The 23,032-nt window shown below is 45.1% G+C and overlaps 3 protein-coding genes across 6 annotated transcripts; 1 reads left to right on the plus strand and 2 right to left on the minus strand.

Moving 5' to 3' along the window:
• Nucleotides 1-609: 609 nt before the first annotated feature.
• LOC132998169 (proline and serine-rich protein 2) lies at nucleotides 610-4,442 on the minus strand. The gene is made up of 3 exons (XM_061067699.1): nucleotides 4,377-4,442; nucleotides 2,179-2,452; nucleotides 610-2,009 (listed from the first exon to the last, which is right to left on the minus strand). The coding sequence occupies exons 1-3, from the start codon at nucleotides 4,440-4,442 to the stop codon at nucleotides 610-612; spliced, it is 1,740 nt and encodes a 579-aa protein (XP_060923682.1).
• Nucleotides 4,443-6,681: 2,239 nt separating this feature from the next.
• rab3ip (RAB3A interacting protein (rabin3)) lies at nucleotides 6,682-15,607 on the plus strand. Of its 4 annotated transcripts, none has more exons than XM_061071730.1 (14): nucleotides 6,682-6,794; nucleotides 10,855-10,991; nucleotides 11,113-11,229; nucleotides 11,494-11,663; nucleotides 11,780-11,951; nucleotides 12,389-12,484; nucleotides 13,060-13,137; nucleotides 13,413-13,613; nucleotides 13,695-13,823; nucleotides 13,961-14,073; nucleotides 14,188-14,211; nucleotides 14,538-14,637; nucleotides 14,822-14,891; nucleotides 14,987-15,607. In XM_061071730.1, exons 3-14 carry the CDS (start codon nucleotides 11,140-11,142, stop codon nucleotides 15,067-15,069), a joined length of 1,326 nt encoding a protein of 441 aa, XP_060927713.1. In that variant the 5' UTR covers nucleotides 6,682-6,794; nucleotides 10,855-10,991; nucleotides 11,113-11,139; the 3' UTR covers nucleotides 15,070-15,607. The 4 variants fall into 4 exon arrangements, with proteins under 4 accessions (XP_060927713.1, XP_060927736.1, XP_060927721.1 ...); XM_061071738.1 differs by lacking the exon at nucleotides 6,682-6,794 and adding an exon at nucleotides 6,931-7,000; XM_061071745.1 differs by lacking the exon at nucleotides 6,682-6,794 and adding an exon at nucleotides 7,104-7,126.
• A 302-nt stretch (nucleotides 15,608-15,909) lies between these two features.
• tmem19 (transmembrane protein 19) lies at nucleotides 15,910-22,194 on the minus strand. The gene is made up of 8 exons (XM_061071764.1): nucleotides 22,014-22,194; nucleotides 20,974-21,124; nucleotides 20,509-20,622; nucleotides 18,435-18,572; nucleotides 18,288-18,364; nucleotides 17,998-18,175; nucleotides 17,234-17,443; nucleotides 15,910-16,773 (listed from the first exon to the last, which is right to left on the minus strand). The coding sequence occupies exons 2-8, from the start codon at nucleotides 21,101-21,103 to the stop codon at nucleotides 16,613-16,615; spliced, it is 1,008 nt and encodes a 335-aa protein (XP_060927747.1). The 5' UTR covers nucleotides 21,104-21,124; nucleotides 22,014-22,194; the 3' UTR covers nucleotides 15,910-16,612.
• Nucleotides 22,195-23,032: the final 838 nt, after the last annotated feature.

Here is a 23,032-nt window from a genome sequence, read left to right on the forward strand (position 1 = left end):
TTCGGGTCTTTTCAGGATTAATCAAGAAAAGTGCTGTCAACTTTCTTCTTGCCCGAAAAACCCAGACAGAAAGAAAACCTCCCACCAGCTGAATAAAATGCCCAAAGTCGGTAAAACAAACCAGTAAAAAGAGAAAAGGGTCAAAAAGTCTTCACAGCCGGTGAATGAAAAATAATTTCAAGCTGCTGTCGGAGGGAAAGTGTTGATTAAAAGATTTCAAACATAGAAAAACAGATGTTTTGAGGAAATGAGGCCCAGCTTGAAAAATATCAAAATGTTCACAATCAGATTATTTGTCAGGGACGGGAGATGAAGGATCGTCAGATGCTTCTCTTCACTTTGATCCAAACTAAAGTGCAGACGTGTGTGATGACGTCTTCGATCAGAACGAATCACAGATGCTGCACGGAAACGCGTTCATGTTGGAACTGGTTGAACTGGTTCGTCGTGAGATGCAGCTCCTCGGCCTAAAGTATGTCTCTCTCCAAACAAACCGACCACACCTCAAACTCAGGTCACACATGGAGAAACTCAAAGGAAATCACCTCCACCCACAGGCTCAGGCTCCGGAGGTGGAGACTGAAAAATAACCGAGTTCATAGAGACTTTTTACATCAGCCCCAGTTTCCTCAACGCCTCGTAGCGCGATTCGTCCGAAGTTCCCCGTCCAGCAAACTGCACGGTGATTCCCTGGGGACGGAACTGGGAGCTGGGCCTTCGCTTGTGATCGTGGGTCGCTGCTGCTTTCTGTTGAGCGTGTGGGGGGGCTCTCGGGGCCGGGGCCGGCGCTGGATGTTTGAAACTCCTGGCTGGAGGTTCTGAGGGCCGAGTTAACCCCGAGGAAGGGTTGATGGTTCGGCTCTTTCCTCCGTAGCTGTTGGGCTCAATGGGCTGCAGCTCCGACCTGGGAGGCAAAGACTGACTCTTGGTGATGTGGGAGCTGAGGATGTCGGGGAGGTTGCTCCTTGTCACGGCTGTAGGAGCAGGGTTCATGACCTTGGTCTTTCCTCCGTAGGTGTTGAACTCGCTGGGGTTAGCCAGTGCGGGGGGGAGGCCTTTGGGATCAGGGCTGGATGGAGAGGACACAGGTTCCCTTTTGGAAACATGTGGATTGACCACGATTGATTTCCCTCCATAGCTGTTGGAGGTGACCTCATGCGGGGGGGCCACAGATGCTTTGTTTTCATAAGGAGATGGAGAGAAGCTGTGACGTGTGGCGCCTGGAGGGGAGGGGCTCGGCTGGGAAGATCTTTCTTCCAGGCTCCTGAGGGAAGGCGTTCGCAGGACCTCAGCTCTTCTGTCAGTGTAACCGCGGCTTTGAGGCGGTGTCGTGGCGTTGGCGGCGGTTCCTGATGTTGGGGAAGCTCTGGCCTCTGCACCTGGGCGAGTGTCCAGTGGGGCGCTGTCAGGAAGCTGCGCCGGGCCCCCAGACATGGCTCGGCTCCTGTTGAGGCCCAGCTTGGACAGAGCCTCCATCCTGGATAAGCCTGGTGTGGGATCCCTGAAGGAGATGCTGCGGGTCGGAGTGTTCCGAGCCTGCTGCTCCGCGGCCGGATCGGGATCTTCCTGTAGCAAAGGATGCGACGTTCCCGTGAGGTTTGCCAGCATCTGGGCCCGTCTCTCATGAATGTGCACGTTAGCCAGAGACTGGTTCTGGTGCTCCTTGTTGCCGAGGACCACACTGATGTTGGCTGGGAACCGGGACGGCTTGGCAGAGGTAGGAGGGCCGTGTTTCCCTGGTTGATCTGAGCTGGGACTCGGGGGCTTGTCGGAGTTAAAGCTGCGATGGCGAAGGAGGTTGGAGGTTCCACCCGCCTGGTTCCCTGCCATCTGCTGTGCGATCAGGACCGGAGTGGGGATGCAGCCCGGGGGGTGGTAGGAGGAGTCTGTGGACCCATAGCTACCACTTGGGAGGGGGGGGTTGTACTCTGAAGGCAGACTGTCCATCTGATCGCGCCAGGGCTTTACCTCCAGGTGGCTTTCAGAGTGGGCCACAATACTCTGGAAATCTGTGGAGGAACAAAAGGTAAAGTGAGAATCTTCAGCTTCTACTTTAACTTTGACTCTTTCTGTGATTTTTAATAACTTGCGTCTTGATATCTAACTGAAAAGCAGCTGAATAAAATCTACAATATAATGTGTGTTTTTGTGTTTTGGTTCCTAACAGCAGTACGCTACCTGGACTGGTGGGGTTGAAGACCGGCTCTCTAGTCTGCACCAGGTCTGGTACCGGGCGGACGAGGTCTATGATGTCCTGGTTGGGAGGTCCGGTCAGGACTGAGGACATAGGGAGCCCCGGACGGGGGTTTGATCTGTTGACCTCTCCGGTGGGACCGCGGCCTCTCGGCGCCGTCCTCTTGTAATCTTCCGTGAGGCTCTCCTCCAATGAGACAATGGTGTCGTCGAAGAACTGGATGCACTCCTGCACCTCCTGGCTCAGAGCGCCATCGTCCTGTCAGGGACACAGAGCGAGGAGCGACCATCAGCTGGGAGATATTTTGAAATATGATTTTTTGTTCTTTCGTGTTGATTGATTCTAGTTATTCTGATGCACTCGTACTTCATTCACATCTTGTCTTTCATATCAGTTTGTTTACGTCTTCCTCTTCATCACGTGACAAACCGTCCACCGTGACGTTCTCATTCAGTCGTCATGTGAACACAGATCTGTTTGTTCCTTCATCTCAATCCTCCAAACTCCTTTCCCACACTCTTCTGCCCCCCCCTCCCCTGTGCTCCACAGTTACCTGTCCTGCTTCACAGTGCTGCCACTGACAAACAACACAATGACTCGTATCAAGTAACAACACAACGACCCCGCTGACTATCTTCACTTCATGCTCTTGTTTTTCTTGCAGCCCTGATAACGATCCAGTTCACATATTAAAACCAAACCACGTGAAACAAGGTGACCTCGTTTGACAACGTGTAATGGACGAAACAATAAGATGGAACAGAACCGTGAAGATTTCATTGTTAATTTATGTTTAGTAGAAATCTGTTCTAATATTTAGTTGATCTTTTCAAAATAAAAGATCAGTCCTAACCGAGGGCAAAACCAGCATCTTCTGAAGCCAATGAAACTTGTGACAACGATTTCAAGAAAGATCTTTTTAGGATTCGATCAGGGAAGTTTTCATCACTTTAACATTGTGAGAGGCTGTTTGTGACAGAATAATTTATGAATATTGGTTGAAAACATCAGCCAGATTTAGGGAACTGAAGTCTGTGAGTATGAAATCAGGATGAACATTCAATCTGGATCTGTTCTAGGACTCAGATCAGGGGCTGGATGAGCTTGTGTCATTCAAGTGTAAATAATTAAACAGCTCAGTTCGTAATAAGTAAGTAACTGAACTCAAAGGATCTTGTATCGTTCAATGTTGTTAAATTAAGATTTAAAACTAATAACTGAATGACTGTGAATGGAACTCAACATATTTCATTTGTTCATTAACTCATCACTGGTCTCAATCTCAGCCGATATCTGAACTTTACCTTCTTCTACCATCGGGTGTGAAACAGTGTTTTAATCCCGGCTCATGTTTGTAATGACACCGGAGTGTGAAGGGAAGCTGCCTATTAAAGCTTTTCAAGGTGACGACCTTCAGCTCGTGGTTGTTGCTCCGAGTCTTGTTTTGCTTTACGGACACAAAGTCACCTGCAGCAACACCCGACTGAAACCAACACCGGCTGAACACCTGCTGTGCCGGTTTCTGCTGCAGTGAAAGGTGCTCGTTGTCAACGAGGAGCTGGAAAACTGCAGCTGGACCGGTTCAGTGTTGTGTGTCGCTTGTGAATTGTCGTGCTCGAGGCATCGGAGGGATTAGGTTGTCGAGCAGGTGTAATAATGAACGTTGTCAGGATGTGACGGCTGGTGCATCGTGTGAACTACACACCGGTGACGCTGCAGTTTAACATCATCATATTTACTCTTTTGTTCTGGTTGATAAATATCTACGAGACACATTTAGGAGAAGTTTGTGATTCTGGGAAATACAGAAATGAGCTTTTCTTTCCAAACATTTAAAACTTTTCTTTTTACTTTCACATGTCCAACTTCTCACGTTCCTTCAAATCACACTCATATTTAATCATAGACATCATAAACTGTAAATAAAGATGGACAATGCGTCTCCACTTCCTCCCACTATCTGGTAATGAAGACAATAGAGATCAGGGGATGTAACCATGGTGACAAGGTCCTGTTGATAACCAGGCTCGACCAATCACGAGACAATCTCAGCTGTCAATCATCCCATTCATATCAGTACATATCTAATTCAAGCTGGCTGATTGGTCACATGTATCTGCTGAATCTTGGCCCACAGCCTCTGACTGGTGCTGATCACCTCTGATGTGTTTCAGATACTCACAGGTCTGGAGTTTCTTCCATTGAGCTCGTAGTGGAACTGGGGGTTCGCCTTATGAGGGGCGTTCATGGTGCGAGGGTCAGAGGTCAGCTCATGGAGGGTCCGGGGTTAGTGGGCGACAATGGAATCAAACCTGAATCACATCTGGTCTCGCTCTGAAGAATCATCGAATCCGTGCTTCTGGAAAATGAAACTGAGGAAAGAGGAGAAGAGGTCATTCAAGGTCAAACTATAAGAAGAAGGAATGTGTGACTTTATAATGAACAGAAGTTAATGGAACCGAAGCATCAAACTAAATGATTATTAATAAAATGAGGAAAGTAGAAAAAAAAAGGTCATGGTTATTAAAAAGTTTGATTCATTTTATGGATTTTTATCTACTCTTTGTTTTGCTTCCACTTTCGAGGCCAACATCTCAGGTGCTCACACCTCAAACATTTGAAACCTGCTGATCGGCCGGAGCTCTGCTTTCATCTTCCTCTGATCCAGTGTTGCTTTATGTAAAATCTAATCGTGATATGTACAATATTTCTTTCAGAAAGTCAGTGGAATATAAGGTTAAGGATGCAGCCTCTCGTCACAGAGTCGCACCTGAAGGACGAGTTCCTCTGGAACAGGTCAAGCTGTAAAACCAGCTCCTCGAGCTCGAAGCATCGAGAACTGTCTCAACATTCCTCTGTCGCGCTGCTCCGATTAAAACCTACTTCTGATCAGACGAGGCTGAGAAGATACGTCTCAGTGTTCGTTACAGATCTGTACAGATTTATTTGGTTTGTGCTTAAGAACAAACTATTTATTTCTACTCTTATATCTTTGCAATTATCCATAAAATAAAACGTATAGCAGAACAGAGAGAATGATATTTATTTTACATGTTTGACACCCATTTAAATATGTTGTATAAATGCAGTGCATATAATAATATGCAATATTCAGTACATACTATTAAATAAGTTCACAATACAATACTGTGTATTTGCAGTGTTCTCAAGCAAACACGTACTATTTCTACTTTGTATGTATTTAAAAAAAAATATTGCTGTTCATGTTTAGCAAAAATTGTATGTATATTTTCTATATACATCTTTGTCAATGAAAGTTCACCCATTGACATAAACATGTCAGAGCGGTAAGAATGATCTTAAGACAGTTTGTAGAAGTATTATAGCGGAAGAATAATTTCATATTCTCATTCAGGACTCACCGACAGCTCCACTCATCCGTCACCTGAGCACAGACACGTCATCAGTCGTCTGTTCCTCCAGATAAAAGAAGTTAATCTGTGACTCGGTTGTAAAAAGTTAAGTCCTGTGGTTTTCCTCCTCTCGTGTTGAACTCTGGTTCGTAAAGACACCGACAGCACGTTGTGTCCAGTTATAACCCAGAGACAGACTCCACCCACGTTAGTGTGTGTGTGTGAGAAAGAAAGAAAGAGAGAGAGAGAGAGAGAGAGAGAGAGAGAGAGAGAGAGAGAGAGAGAGAGAGAGAGAGAGAGAGAGAGAGAGAGAGAGAGAGAGAGAGAGGTTTCGTTTAAGTGTGTGAACAAGTGTTCATAGGTTGTTGGGAGGTGATTTAGTGACACAGTGGAAAGTTTTCTCCCCCCCCCTCTCCCTCCTCTGTTCTTTCCTGGAAACTTCTCTGGATATTTATTATTATGCAGGATACATTTGAATTTACTACCTGATAAATTAAGTGTTTCCCGTTCGTTCCTTATTACTGTGATGATATGTTGTATATATATTGTAATTCTACTCATTGAGAAAGTCATTTATAAAGGAGGGAAGAGGTGATAACGACTCTATATGAATTTATTACACATGCATGATCTGGATCAAGGTGAGAAATTATTTTTGTTTTGTTTGCCATTTGCTTTGAAAAAAATAATCTGGGGATTTTGAGTCACAAATGTACAAAAGAACAAACCTGGAAGATAAACCGATAAATAAAATTATACATTCTACAAACAAGAACATCAGATAATCTTCTGAAATCATAATAAATCTATAACTTAATACTTTAAAATAAAGAATTAAATGACTTCATACACACTGATTTGTTTGTAATGGGCGCCCCCTGCTGGCTGCAGCCTGGAAGCTCATTCCCTCTTTGACATGTGTAAAGAAACGTGTTTATTCCCATAGTCTTATAAATGAGTCAGATCTCGACACTGGACTGTTTTTAACATTTTAACTGCACCCTTATTAATACGCAATATATAATTTTAATTCCATGTTTCTGTTTTTTTTTTCTCTGTGCTGTCAAACCAACGAGGTGAAGCTCTGGTTTCCGGGTGGTCCCTGAACGCAGCTCCGTCACTCTGACCTGCGTCACCAGCTCCGCTCCTTCTTCTTGTTTGTTGTTTATTTATTTGTTTGTGTTTATTTATCGGTTCCGGTTCCGCTGCTGCTGCTCGGAGTTCCGGTGAGTCCACACCTACCGACCCGGTACCGTCGGTGCTGCTGCTCTCCATCCTCAGAGCAACTTGCTAACGATGCTAGCTAGCTTAGCTGCGTTCAGGTGCACAGTGTAATGTGTCCAATATCGGACACTGTAGCGTCCGTTTCTGTTGCTCCTCGGTCCGGCCTGCAGATGCTTGCTCATCCCGCCGGTGCTGGATCATACTACGGGTAACACAGCCACATTTACCCGGGATCCACCTCCTGTTTTTGGGCAATTTCATGATTGTGGCTCGCTGCGGCCGGGCTCCGTAAGCTGGCCAATAATGGAATCAGGGTTGTCGTCGCTACCCTCAGGTTCGCGACTCGCTGATAAATATCTCTCTTTGATTGTGAAGATACAATAATAATAATAATACTTGTTGTTTGTTTTTATTTATTTGTTTGTTTGTTTACTCCCGTGAACGTCAAGTGACTCCCGCAGCTAGCACAGATGCTAACGTGTCCTCTGAATGAAGCGGAGGATGTTGCTAAGCTAACGTTAGCCTCGACGTGTAAACGCCCGACAGCCGGGACCCTGAGGCCGACCCGCGGCCGAGAGACGCCGCTGACAGGCACCTGTCAGGCGGCCGCTGTCACTCCACACCCCGGCGTGTCTCTATAGCCCCGGAGCCTCCACACGCCCCCTGACGCCGTTAGCATCGTTAGCTTCACACATGCTAGTCGCAGCTAGCCCCAGCTAGCTGTCACCTGGAAACAGGAGCAACACCCAGATCCTGCGTTTCATTAGAAACCTGAAGCACCTGAGCTGTACTCGAGTGTTTCAGTTACATTACTGAGTATTAATACTGCGTAACATGTCAGAGGTAATACTGCAAGGGGGGGGGGGCAAACATATAACATCAGAGCAGAAGGTCAAAGGAGAATCTCATCTCATCCTGATCAGGGAAATAATCATAGTGAAGAAAATCCATAGTATTTAAAATTAGCTCTGTATCAACAAACCATAACAGTCAAATAAAGTGTTAATTATTAATGCATGAGACTTAATAATTGATGATATTTGTAGTAAAACACTTTAACTGCAGTGACAGTTTCCTAATGACATGTTTTCACTTTTAAACGCCGGACTTTCAACTTGTAATCTGTTTGTTTTTTTGTCCTTGTATGAATTAAAATCACAGGATCACAGTGATAATAATCAGGTTTGTCTTCAGACGACTGTCGTCAGTAGAAACTCACTCAGGGTTTTGTTGCATGTGCTGCAATTTTTGGTGCAAAGCTCAGACTCAGGTTTCACCACATTAAACTTTCAGTGTGTTTTTAAAAGCTCTGAAAATCATTGTTACGTTTACTCATCATAATCGTCTTCTTCCAAAAGACGATTTAAAAACAAAAGTAGTAGAAAATAAAGTGCAGTTTATTAGATGTGCTCCTCACCACGTAAAAACTGTGATCACTGTAAATCTGCAACCAATAATTACCTGTGGGCTCTTACTAGTTATTTCAATCATCTGGGTTAGTTTTTATATCTAAAAATAATGAGAAAGAGAAACATGTGGAAGTTTCCAAAGCCAGAGAGACGTCTTCAGATGTGACGGTTTGTCTAAAATAGGTTTGATATATCTGCTCGTTCAAGTTTTCTTTTCTTCTTCCACCACAAAGGAGCCATAGATGATCAAAGTGGTGATTATTTCAGTGGTTTTTATTTCACAGAAGTTCAGATTGACTAATAAGATCAGGAGTCACGGTCGTGTGTTGGATCCTCAGGGAACACCATCAGTTTCCATTTATGGGTCATGATTCTTAAACCATGAGTCAGTTTGTCTCTAATGTGCAGTTTATTGCTGATAAATGTAAATTATTGCGCTCAGTGGTGTTTATCTGCATTTTAGAAAAGATCCATGAAGTGGAAACAACTGATTAGATATGTGAGTTTTATCCTTTATGTTATTGTTTCCCTCTGACTTTAGTTGTTCAGTTTAATGTCCGTTCATCTCGTTGTTTGAGTCGCCGTCGGTGCGTGGGACGATGTCGGGCGGCGTGTGACGGCTGTGATCTCACAGGATTAGGTTCTACCAGAAGGAACTGGATCCATACCCAGCATCCCCCAGCGTGTCGGGTTACCACGGGCTCTCTGGGACTGGTCTCCATGGAGACGGTCAGAGGGGTTGGTTTGAGGCGGGTGGGATTTCACCTGGGTTTGACTGACCGGTGCGATGCATTGTGACGATGTGCACATGCAGAAGTTTGGTTCAACCTGTTCAGTGACTGCCTGCTAACAGCTTTTACTACATTTGCAAATTTAATTAAGTATGACAAATGCTTTTTTGAAGCAATTTGCAGTCTCAGATTGTCCTTGAATGCACCAGTTCAGCTGCTTCTTCACAACAACAATAAACCTTCGAGCTAAACGACAGGACGAGAGTCAATAAGTTAATCAATTAGCGGAAGGACACAAAGTCAACAAACATTTTGGAAATCAAATAATATCATCAGCAAAAAAATGTTGGTTCCAGCTTCTCACAAAGGAAGATTTTATGGATTTTTCCTTGTTTTGTGTAAAGTTGCTTCGACTAACAACTGTTTTTATTTTCATGAGATTTTTCAATTAGTGTTTAGTTCCATAGAATATTGAAATATGTTTTTTCCAGTTCCTCAGTCAGAAGTGATATTTTTTGTGACACTTATTAACAGAAGGAAGTGAAACTGTGACGTAATGATACTGATAACAAAAACACTCACAGACCTCGTTCCTCCTGTAAATAACCTGAGGTGGTGACGTAACGTTTCAGACACAAACAAGCAAGTCGCCTAATTCTACTTTTGTATGTTTACTCGGTGCACGACACTCCCCCTTTACACACACACACACACACACCTAGAAACGCAGTGAGCTGACAGGTTGGACCTGTGTGATGTTCATCATCCTGTTCAGCTGACGTAGACAAAACAAAAGGAAGGTGAACTCAGACGGACGAAGGCAGAGAATCGCACTCAATTATTTTAAGAACAGATGATGATGATGATGATGATGATGAAGAGCCCTGGTATGATAACAGACCTGATGCTTTGTTCTCTGAGGAGTCGTCCGTCCCGTTTGACCCAGAAACTAAAGTCCGGTTCATAAACGGATCATAAAGCGTCAGGAGGTGGTAAAAGAGGAGGGAGGTGTTGAGTCTCCGTTCTTACACGAGTACACATTTTATTGTCAAGATCGAGTTAACTTTTATTGTCCTTGTACAAAGTTTACAACCAGGAAAAATGTCCAGAGTTCAGTGCAGGTCTGAGAACAGATGACGTGAGCTAACGGCTAATAGAGAAAGTCACTGGGTCGTTGTTATTTACAGCGTCGACGGAGCTGAGTGTGTTTCTTTGTCTGGTTCGGTTGAAATGAAACCTGCTGTGTTTTCATGCTTTGTACAGTTCACGTGTTGATGTGTGTAGTGTTTTGTTAGTGCAGTTCTCTGTGGCTGGTGTGTGAACAAAGTCTGTGAAGCTTCAGATTAATGACCACAGAGAGAAACTTCATCTGTGGTCTGAAAGTAAACGGATCAGCCACAGGAGTTTATCTTATTTATGTGGGACTGAGAACGTTAATGAATCTTGACGGTTGCATCATTACAGTGCGAGGCTTGAGCTCAACAGCGGTTTGATGAGAAACATAATCGATTTTAAATTGTAAATAACATGGACGAGAAACTGAGCTGTTTTCATTAAATAATGTTTATATTGTTGAAAATTCTTAGAACTCTGAGTTTCGGGAAGAATTTCTCCTCAAGAAGCGACTCGACCCTTAAAAAGACAATAATATACAATTATAACAAACTTTATTTACGTCACACTTTTATTAACAGAGTTTATATCAGACCTATATCACAATGTTAAACAAAGTGAAAGTTCTTCCCTGATCCCCACAAGTTTCATCTTCATCCGTCCAAATGTTTTTGTGTAATCGTGCTAAATATCCAAGGGTGAAAAGAGGCTCTGCAGCAGGGAATGAGAGGAAGGGCAGTCATCCTGAAATGGTCTTTAAATCCATCCCTGTGAGACAATAATACAACTTCTCGTTCTCTTTCTTTCAGATTAAACAAGGTTTGAATTGTTTTGCTGAGTCTCTGGTAAATCGTCCTGGTTTCAGTTGGAGTTCGTCTGATGAACGTCTGACTGAAGCAAAGCCTCCATCGATCCTTCCAGCCGCTCCGTCTGCAGCTGCACCATGGTACATTAACCACACGCACTCACACACACACACAGACACACACACACACCTTCAGAATCAATGGTTTTGTTCTGAACGTGTCTGAGATGCTGCTCACTAACACTTGTGTGTGTGTCTGCAGCGTGTATGATGACTGAGAGCAGCTGCTATGGCCTGCAGCAGCCGTCAGACCAATGCAGAAACTCTGGAGGGGTTCCACGAGGTGAACTTGGCCTCGCCCACCACACCTGATCTTCAGGTAGGTCAGAGGTCAACGTCTTCACTTTGCAGTATTGGTTTCAGATCTGTCAGGAACGTAGACATAAAGAAAGAAATATTTGATGTGTACATTGACTTTTCGGTCTATGTCCCATCGCCTAACATGGAGGAGGAGGAGCTTGTGTCGTCAGCTGATGTCTCTGGATTGAATTCCCTGTCACACACTTGAAGTTGGACCAGATGTTTGGTTTGTTTGTCTCCATGGTGACCGTCACTGACTTTCCGTTTTCCCTCCGTCCTTCAGAACCAAGCGGAGCAGCAGCGCCTCACTGCTCGTCACAGCGCCCCGCCCACTTCCCTGTACCGCACCCACTCTCTAGGAGCCGCCCCTCCTGGCCGCCCCGCCTCCCTGCGAGCTGACCAGCTCCCCACGCAGCCCGTGTACTCCTCGCCACGGCACAGCCACAATGGAAGGTGAGAAAGACAAGCTTTTGAGTTAAAGAGAAAATATATTTTCATGTGTAAACACAGCGGCCAATCAGCTGTAATCCATAACTGACCACTGTTGTTTCCATGGTTACGATGCACAGTGTGCCAGGCCTGGACGCGGAGTCCGCCGAGGGCAACTTCCTGTCCGGAGAGGAAGTTGAGGAGTGCAGCGCGCTGAGCGACAGTCTGTCACGTCTGAGGAGTCCGTCAGTGATGGAGGTCAGAGAGAAAGGACACGAGAGGCTGAAGGAGGAGCTCGCCAAGGCCCAGAGGGTACACACACAGACACACACAGACACACACACACACACACACACACACACACAGACACACACAGACACACACACACACACACACACACACATGCACACACATGCACACACATGCACACACATGCACACACACAGGTATTAAACTTATTAAATGTGAGTGTGTGCAGTTGTTCTCTGTGTTTGTGTGTGTGTGTGTGTGTGTTGACATCATGCCGTTTTTCATGTTTCATTTTAATATATTTTTTAGAAGTTATTTTTGTTTATATTTATTTAGTTTCAAGGCTTTTTACTTTAATGAACATCCTTAAATACTGTTATTTTATTTCTTCATCTGTTTGTTTTGTCGTTGGCATGATATGATTTGACTTTCATGTGTTTATTTGGCCATTGTTTTTCTGTTGTTTTCTGTTTTTGTGTGTTTGTGTGTGTGTGTGGAAGGAGCTCCTGTTGAAGGATGAGGAGTGTGAGAGGTTGATTAAAATCAGGGATCAGCTCGGCCAGGAGCTGGAGGAGCTCACCGCCAGTCTCTTCCAGGTCGGTCCAGGTCTCCTCCGTCTGTCCGTCTCCTCTGCTTCCTTTTTCCTGTTTCCTTTCCTCCTGAGGCAGCGGCCAGACAGACACGGGACGAACAGAAATTCAGTTACAGAAATATAAAACCGAGACGTGACAGCTCCTGAAAAGTGTTGGGAAGCGAAACATCCACGTAAACGTTTCATCAGCGATTTGTAGACAAGCTGGAAACAGCAGCTGGTTGTTGGGTCCGACTCGTTCAAACGGGAACATCCAGGCGAGGGGTGGAGCCTGTAGAGCAGCAGGGGCAGAGCCTGAAGAGCAGCAGAAGGTCGGACATGACGGAAAGATCAGATTCATTAGGTGGAAAAAGGCGGCGAACATGTTTTTGTGTTTGACTTCTTGTCACTTTGTGAATCTGTCCGGTCCAGCTCCAGAGCTTGTTCCTCTTCTCATTCCTCCTCCTTGTTTTCCTCATAGACGCTGTTGCGACCTTTATGTGTGTGTGTTTCTGTAGCTTGTGTTCATGCTGTTCCTTTAAATACGCACTGAGTTTGTGTACATTGGAAAACAAAAATGTTGTGTGTGTTTTTATGCAGGAGGCTCACAAAATGGTCCGAGAAGCAAACGTGAAACAGGCGCATGCTGAGAAACAGCTGAAGGAAGCTCTGGGAAAGGTGACGACACTGAACACACACACACACACACACACACACACACACACACACACACACACACACACACACACACACACACACACACACACACACACACACACACACACACACACACACACACACACACACACACACACACACACACACACACACACACACACACACACACACACACACACACACACACACACAGGTCCTCGAGTCTGTGCTCATGTTATAATTTAAAGTCTCAGTAGTGAAAGACTCCTTTTACACATATCTTTCCTCCTGCTCAGATCGACGTGCTCCAGGCGGAGGTCCAGGCCCTGAAGACGTTGGTGCTCTCCTCCCCGACCTCCCCCGTGGGCGAGCTCCCCTCTGGAGTGAGGAGCGGCTTCAGGAAGGGTCACAGCAGGAACAAGAGCACCTCCTCTGCCATCCTGGGGACGCAGCCCGACCCGTCGGCCACGCAGCCCATCGTACGCGAGTGTAGAGAGGTAGGGGGGGGATCACTAGGGGAACGTTACACGTCACGTCTCTGTAGAAACCCTGTGTGACTGTGACCCGTGTGGTTGCAGGTGGACATTCAGCTGTTCGGCGAGTTCAAGGCGTGGAGGGAGGAGCCGACGCTCGACCGCAACTGCTGCTTCCTGGAGCGAGTTTACCGTGAGGACATCTTCCCGTGTCTGACCTTCAGCAAGAGCGAGGTACGACCAGAGGTTTCACTGTCGGAGCCGCCGATTCACCGTGTGGTTTCATCTGCTGCTGCCCTCCACTGTCATTTAACGTCCGTGTCCGTCCTCTCCTGTGTGTAACATCCTCTTCGTCTTCTCCTCTCCCTCAGCTGGGTTCGGCCATCTTAGAATCTGTGGAGCAGAACACGCTCAGTGTGGAGCCGGTCGGTTTCCAGACGCTGCCTGTGGTCAAAGCCTCGGCGGTGGAGTGTGGAGGACCAAAGTGAGACCACGCACGCACACACACACACACACACACACACTCTCTCGCTCCTCTTCATCAAACTTTCACTCCTTCATCATCATCTCTTCATCTTTCCTCGATTTCCTCCTCTAGTGGTCGCAGGGCCGAGCTCTTCACGTAAGTCTTCACTCTCTCACGCACGCTCATCAGCATTTTGTTTTAACATCTCCTGACCCCCCCCCCCCACCCCTGCTCTTCCGAACAAATCTTCCACCTCCTGGCAACTTGTCATAATCCTCCCTCCTTCCTTCTGTCCAGGCTCATCAGAAAGACCCTGATGAGATGTTTAGCAGTCTTCCCTCTCTCCTCTCTTCCTTCCTCCGCCCCCTCCCTGCCTCCTCCAGTCTTAATTAGTCGTGTACAGTTTGTTTTTATCGGTGAAGGAAAAATCTTTCTCCTGATGAAAAACTTTCTCAAAAAAAATCTTTGTGTGTCTCGTGTAGAAAATGTGCCCTGAGTGGTCAGACCAAAACCTGCAAGCACAGAATCAAGTTTGGAGACTCGTCCAACTATTACTACGTCTCTCCCTACTGTAGATACAGAGTGAGTGCACGCACGCACACACACAAACACTCAAACACACACACTCGTACACACACACACACAAACCCATAGATACAACATGGGAAGTTTTCTGTGAACTGCGTTTGTAGAGTGAAACTGATTCCAACACATGTTGTCTGATGTTGGTTCAAGCTGCTGATTGTTGTGTTTTTGTGTTTGTCAGATCACAGCAGTTTGTAACTTCTTCACCTACATTCGCTACATCCACCAAGGCCTCGTCAAACAGCAGGACGGTGAGAGACACACACACACACACACACTCGCACACACACATACACACACAACTTTTGTGACCATCATGTGACCTGGTTGTGTGTTGATTTCCCAGCTGAGCAGATGTTCTGGGAGGTGATGCAGCTCCGCAGGGAAATGTCCTTGGCCAAGCTCGGCTTCTACAAAGATCAGCTGTGACGGACACCTCGCCCTCCCTGAAGCCCCGCCCCCCCACCACCACCTGATTCTGGCTTTCCTGCTCTCATCCGACCATTTCAGGAAACCTCCTCTTCCTCCTCCTCCCCCCTGTGTGAGTGTGAATACCTGTGGTTGTAGTCAAGCATCACATCAAACATAACTCCTCTGGAGGTTTGATTCCAAAAGATCTTATTTCCTTCATGTAAACCTGAAACACTCCGTTATATAAAGAAACTGATTCAGTCACGAGCTTCAACATTTGCTTTTCTCTCACTCTGCTCCGAAATGAAATATTAAAACCCTTCAGTCAGTAAATGAGTAACACGGCTGCAATAAATCTTTTTACATTCCTCAGTTAAAAGAACAGCTTCTGATTAACGAGAGCATTTCTTCACAATCTGATTCAAGTTGTAATTTTACAAGAAAATATAGAATTGCAAGAGAAACGAGTAATGTCTTAGAGTAGTTGTGTGTATATATTTAATGAAAAATAGAAAAAAAACCTGCAATGTTCCGGTAAAACATTTCTCCCATGACAATTTCAAACATTTTTTAAAAATATTTCCTAAATTTTCAGTTTAACAGAATAAAAAAACTGTTTAGACAATTGATTGTTTGTCCTAAAAACCTTTGACTTCAATTTCTCTTAAATTCATACTTTTCCTCAATTGACTTCTTTCCTTGTAAAATTACAACTTGTTTGATTTTTTATTCTTCATAAAACAACTTCATCTGTACAACTTCTTCTAACAGTTATTCCTTTAAAGTCTCAAAGCTAAAAGAGGCTGTGGTGAAAACACTAAAGACAAAATGACCAAGTTTTAAAAGACGACCAAACAATCATTATTTAATAAATTAAAGGCTGTATAAGCTTTATTTTAGTTTGCGTGGGATATTTTTTTTCTTCCACAGTTGAAGGATGTACAGTTGCAAAGATAATCAGAAGATCACTACAACAAACATGAGTTTAAAAATATCAACATCACATTTTTATCATGATTTTCTTCAGTTTGTTTCAGGATCGTTGGGTTAAAGGACAAAAACCAAACTGTTAAGACACATTGTGACGTCTCCAGACTCGGACCCTTGTGTTTAATGGATCGTGTAGATAGTACAGTGTGTGTGTGTGTGTGTGTGCGTTAGTGCGACTGTGAACTTTCTACATGTTGATTTGAACCTGACTCCACGGCTCCTCCTCCCAGTCAATGTCACTCTCCCAGTTTGGTTTAGTGCCTTTTCTCTCAGACACTCTGAAATAAAAACGGTGATACCTCTGGAAACCTGCAGGTGTCCGTGTTGTCTTTCCCTCCCCCCCCCACACACCAGGTCAAATGTCCAGGGCAGAACAGTCATAGGAGAATTGAATGTGTCACAGTTACACTTTATATTTAAGTATTTCACAGCCATGGAGGGATTGTGGAAGTATTTGAAATAAATAGATAGAGCGGCTGACTGCGTCCATATCAGACATGATTCACACGTCCATATCGACATCGCCCTCCAGGAATGTGGTCGTTGTGACGGATTGTGTCCGACATCATGATTACTGCACCCACAGACCCCAGGCCATCCCAGGCAGGACGAGGGCGACGATCACGGATGTGAAGAGGTTGACTGCGTTGTTGTCTAAGATCGGTTTCCCACAAATCCGCCGCGTCGTTTCCGACTCGTAACTCACGACCTTCCCGATGCTCGAGTCGAAGCCTGAAGACACGAAGAAGAAGAAAACAGTCAGATGATTGTGAAGATTTACCAATTACTGTTCTTGGACATTTTGGTGATTTTCTTTGTGTCCTGACATATAAGTAAAGCATCAGAAACTTATATCTAAGTCGGTCGATCAGTTTTCTTTCAGTTAGCAGGTCTGAGGGTTTATTTAGGGAACAAGTTTCTAGTTCACTGTTTTTATTCAATTAAATAAACATTAGTAACAGTTTCCTCCTTGTGTTTGAATGTCTGATCAGCGATTGAGGGTATTTCCACTAGTTGAGCTCTTATGGGCCCAGTGTTTTTCTTCAGATAAACCACTGGTGTTTCTTTGCCCTGTTTCCAACAATAAGACGTCAAAAAACGTGATAAAAACGTCAAAGTACAATAGGACATCATATATTCTGCCTTTTTCTAATATTAATTGTATAAACAATACATGTAACTGGTCTCCTACCCGAGTACTGGAGATGAGCTCCCAGGAACGAGTCCAGCATGGAGCCCAACAGCCCGGCCACACCCCCGTACACTATGATTGGCCACTGGGGGTCGTACAGGTGCAGGTTGTTGACCGTCAGCAGCTGTGTCACAAAGTAAGCCACGCCCACAGCGAGTCCCCCGAGGAAGCTGGCGACGAGTCCGACGGGCGTGACTCCTCCGTTAGTTCCTGGAAGTTAACAGAGACACAGAACTTTATAAACTGATGCATCAGAATGACGTGTGTGAACAGAATCTGTATTCATGTCGAGGGAACATTTCTAGGAAGTGAAACCTCAACAGTTCTCAGACTCATTCCTACATCTTCTTTAAGTGAATCCTTTCACACAGACAAACAGCTGTTGTGTGTGTGTGTGTGTTCTGTAGCTTCAGGTCAGCAGAAGGTTTTAATCTGCTGTGTAATGTGCCAACGTGTGAACACAGACTGGTTCCCACTGTGAGAAGAGACCACCACCATCAACAGAGCGAGCTGAACTCCGTCTGCCTCGCTCGGGGGTTACCTCGCTGCACCCAGCGTGACATCACCTTCACAGCTGTTACCCACGGCAACAACAACCACAGTGTACAGTCAGTCTGCGGGCGATCATCGGTGGAGAGAGTCTGACTCCTCGGCCTCGGGATGATGTTACATGATGATGGTGATGATGATGACCACGACTGAGCTGTGCACATCTTATAAAAAACGCCATCGTAAAGGAACTAGAGGAAGCAGAGCTAACTCACCTGCAGGGACTTCCTTCCAGGTGGTTATGAGTCTGGGCTTTGATTGGCTGAGGACGGGCCCCACCTCGGACGCCCAGGTGTCCCCGGTGCTGCACGCAAGCGCGCCCACGAGCGAGAGGCACATCCACGAGGCCGAGTACTGTTTCCCGAAGTCGATGGCGATCTCACCCGGACCCACCTGAGACACAAACGCCATTTTTACAGAGTTACAGTACAAACTAAGAGGAAATAAACACGACTGCATGTAAATCTAACAGAGACTACTTTAATATGAGATTCTTTGGGATTACCTCGATCATGTAGAGCAGAGCCAGCTCCGTGGGGACTCCTCCGTTACAGAAGACCTGAATCCAGTTCCTCGAGCCCCCTAACAGACACAAACGTTAATTCACCTAAAGGAACATTTGAAAAACAGTGGACGTCCTCGAGCTTCGTACCTTCTTTGTAGTCTGCGTCTATTTTCTTCTTCTGTGCTCCTCCCCAGCGAGTCAGTTTGGAGGAGGTGATGAAAAACACCAGCAGCGACGAGAAGAAGCTGTAGTTCGCCATCGTCAACACGAAACCCACCAGGAGAGCTGAGGAGACACGAGTCAGTTAGAATCACAATCACAGGCTCAAACAAATAACCTCACAGTTTGTGTGTTCATTGTGATGAAGGAACCTGTGCATGACAACTGAGCTTGATGGGAACATGAACGCACAACAGCTCAATTCATGGTTTTCACTGTTTTCTTTCATTAAGCATCAAAAGGTGTCCGACCGCTGTGAGGAGACATGATGTCATCTTTTAAAACCGACGTCTTGAGGATTTAAACTCGCTTTTTGCATTTAAATTGAAATGATTTGCTTTCTGTATCTCAGATTCTTATTCATGCACAACACAATGGCATCTTTCAGCGTTTTAACGAACCCTATGTTCCCACACGTCTTTTGATCGCTGCGTGGACACGAGCATCAGATAAAGAGTTCAGTGAGAAACCGTCGACTTCAGAGCTTCAACCAAAGTTTTCCAGCACGGAAACACAACAGTTACTTTAGTGAGACTCACAAATTACTGATTCTATTTTCTAAATCCTTAATGTTGCATGTTAATGTTTTGTCACACAACTTTATAAAAGATAAAAATAAACTATCCATTCTTTGTGGGTCTGTCCTGGATTTCATGTTGGTTACTTTTTATTCGTCCTTGGTATTTAAAGGTGACATATTATGCCCATTTTACCGCAGTTGATATGGTTCCTTGGGGTCTTAATGAAATGTCTGAAACATATTTTGGTCAAAATACCACAAGGATCATTTAAAACAGCGCCTTTTTAACCTGTCTAAAGCAGCCCTCCTCAGATTGACCTGTTTTGAGTTGACCGCGAGCTGACCGTCGGGCCGGTGGAGCCGAGCCGTGTAGCATGACTATGACGTGTGTTCTGGTCGTAATCCCATTCGATGCCATCTAGCGTATCGTTTCTGACATAGATGAACCACATCGCTGGAGTTGTTTTTTTCCAAAGTTTTTGGGACGGTAGACATGCTAGATACCCAAATTAACGTGTAGAAGCACTAAAAAAGTGGAATTTTCATAATATGTGCCCTTTAAAGACGGACGACATGAGACGACTGATCGTCCCAGAGACCGAGACGTTTCAATAAACACTAAAACAATAAAAAGTCTGAATTCCCCTTGAACAACGTCTCGTTTCAGAGATTTGGATTTTCTTCGAATCATCGTGAGGCTTAAAGAGCACAAGTGGAATTACTGAGTGATGCATTCACAGAAGAGCCTGGAGGCCGATGACGGGTTCGTTTGAGACGAGGATCACAGGATCTGCTTGATTCAACTCAATCCAACTAAATATCATCTTTGCCAGCAAAACAGACCCGAGGCCTGTTTTAAAAAGCGTGTGTGTGTGGGAGGGGGGGAGTTTTCCTTGAAACATAACTGGGTCAGATCAAAACAACCAATTACCGACCAATCAGATCCCTGCAAAATAACAGAGTCATTGTTCTACAGCTGTTTCGGGACCGATTTTCTAGAGCTGGTGTTTCTAATGTGAAGCAGCAGCAGAAGGTGGTCCGGTTCTGACTCGTTCACAGCAACATGAACATGTGAAAAACATCCCGGCGAGGGGCGGAGCCTGTAGAGCAGCGGGAGGCGGGGACAAACGACTTATGGAATAACATATGTCATCACACGTTCAGAAGAGTTGGTGATGAGAAGAAAACGTGTTTATCGACTGTTTGTCTTCAGCCTGATTTTAAGAATAAGATGATTTCTAGTGTTTTCTTCTACTGTTGAGTTTATATTTGACTTTATTGATCAGAATTGAACGTTGAGCGTTTCCTCTCATGTGACATTAAAGACTTCATTAACGCTTCGGAGAGTGTCTGATATGAAACGTGGAGACAGACCATGACCACGTCTGTGCTGCAGGTTGTCAGGACGATAGGTTTAGTGAAGCAGGATAAAGAGTTCGTCATATCCTGAATATGTACAAGTTGTTCTCCACGCTCACTCACCTCCCAGCGCTCCGGAGTGATCCAGGCTGCGTCTCTTCAGCGCTCTGACCGTCACCACGAGGGGAACCAGGATGGAGAACAACCAGCGCCACGGGGACACAGGCTGCAGTGTGCCTGATGAAGCAACACACGAATGAGAGGATGAATTCACAGTGGCACAAAAACCTCTTTCTGTCAGAGACACACCAATTAACAAGCTCTGTGGTTTGAATTATTAGAATGAGCTCAGATCCGTGTCCGTCTAGACTCCTGTGATATGTTGTAAAAGACTTGTTGTTAAAGTTGTGGCTCAAAACATGTTTTGTGCCGAATTCAGAGAAGAGCACATGATTCACTTTTCCTTTTAGAGGACATCCTCCAGGAGAATCTACCTCGGCTCTGTGCAGCTGCAGAAACCTTAACACTCCTTGATATTAAGATGAAGCAGAGAAGGCCTGGGGGGGGATTCCCACATGGGCGACTTACCATAGTAGGAGCTGATGGTGAGGGAGGTGAGCCAGAAGAAGAGGGAGAGAGCCAGAGTGGCGCACAGCACGATCATATCAGTCATCATCTTGATGTACTCCTTCATCAGCACGTCGCTCTCAGAGTTCATGGTGGCCACAGCCGAGTGGCGCTGCGAGGGCGGAGCAACAGGAAGATGTTACAGCTGTTACAATAAAGAGAAACTCTCATTTCTGTACGTTACTGTTACAGGTCAGGAGGTCAAACCTGCCGGTAAACAGTCGATTCCATCACGTGTCCCAACTCAAAAACCAGCGTTAGAGACGACTGAGAGAAACAAGAGTAGAACTCTGACACATCTGCTCTTCGATCTACATATTGATGTATATAACCTCTCCTCCTCCATGTTAACAGATGGGACATGGTGACGTTTCCTATCTGACTTGTTTTAGCTTCATTTTTGTACAAGCAGAGACAAGTTGAGACCGATCTCAGTGAGTTTGAGTGTGAGAGATTATCAGAGCCAGACCGGCTGGTTTGACTGGGATTCACACACACACACACACACACACAAACACACACACCGACACACATTACTCAGAACAGAGCCAGAAAACAAACCATGTCGTGCGCCTCCTCCACCTTCAGTCAGGAGTCAGTTAACATTCGACTCGTATAACATGTTATTTTAAATATGTTGTATAGAACAAAGAATTTAATAAAAAGGTGTTCAAGTGATTTTCCTCATGATTAAAATCAAAGAACCATTTGCTGTGAGGTCAGTGACTTTGTGACAGAAACATCTGGATCCTAGAACCTCACTGAACTCCTGAGACATCACATTTACGATGAAGGAATACATATGAGATTTAGATTCAACACTTTTGTTTCGGACATGGAGTTTAATTCAATCATAAGGAGGAGTTTGTGAATCTGAACCCGCGGAATGTCCCTCGGGGCCACCGTCCAGCTGACTGAGTGACCGGTGGATCGATACCTGGTTAAATTTAAACAGAGTTTAATCAACATGGAGTCGAGTTGTTCTGATGTTAGTTACTCACCGGAAACCTCCATGACGAGTCCCTCTAACCCGCTAACTACAACCTGGACTAAGTTTAGCTCGTGTGCATGTGAAGCGGACTAAAGGACCAGACTTCTCCCGGGTCGCTTCAGCTGCTGAGACACGATTTAACTCGAGAAGAAGAAAAGAGAAGCTCCGCGTTCAACTATATGCGTTCAACACCGGAGGGGGGGGGGGGGCGGAAGTATTAAGTTAACGGACCGACTTCCGGTAACAGAGCGCACACTGCTCTTAAGGAGACAGTGTCGAGTTTTAATAAAAGCTGAGGGAAGTAATCAAGTACTTTTAAAACTTTCCTCTCCTTCCTCTTATCTCCTCCTCTCCCCTCTCCTTCCCTTCTTCCTCTCCTCTCCTCTCCTCCTCTCCTTACCTTCTTCTTCTCCTCTCCCCCTCTCCTATTCTTTCCTCCTCTCCTATTCTCTCCTTCTTCCTCTCCTCTCCTCCTCTCCTCGACTTTCCTCCCCTGCTTCCTCTCCTTCCCTTCTTCCTCTCCTCTCCTCTCCTCCCCCTCTTTTTCCTTCTTCTTCCTCTCCTCTAATAAGTATAATTATTGTATTAGTTGTATTATTCTATTATTTGCAGAGGAACTTGCTAAATGTGTAAGTCAGACAGTGAAAAGGTTCATTTAGATTTGCACAATGTTCACAAGGAGACGTCTTCAGACACCAAGGGTCCAAATCTCATTACGTTGAAAACCACCACATGGAGAACTGTTATATTTTGCTTATAACAGTTCTGCGATGTCTAATCAATGAGAGAAACGACCAATTAATTTTCTTCCGCTTGAAAAATCAATAAATTGCAGCAGAACATTAAAGAGAACATGTGAACAATCATTCCTTTCACATCCATAATGTAACAAACTGTTTTTATTTCCAGTTTCCTGCGGTGCCCAGATTTATTCTCTTTGGTTTTTCAGCTATTTAAACATTGTATAAATCATACATAGTTCCTCGACGACCTGGTTTGAAAGAGGGTGAACACAGAGGGATATAAGAT

This window comes from Limanda limanda, chromosome 1 (assembly GCF_963576545.1).
Source record: "Limanda limanda chromosome 1, fLimLim1.1, whole genome shotgun sequence".
NCBI classification, from domain to species: domain Eukaryota; kingdom Metazoa; phylum Chordata; class Actinopteri; order Pleuronectiformes; family Pleuronectidae; genus Limanda; species Limanda limanda.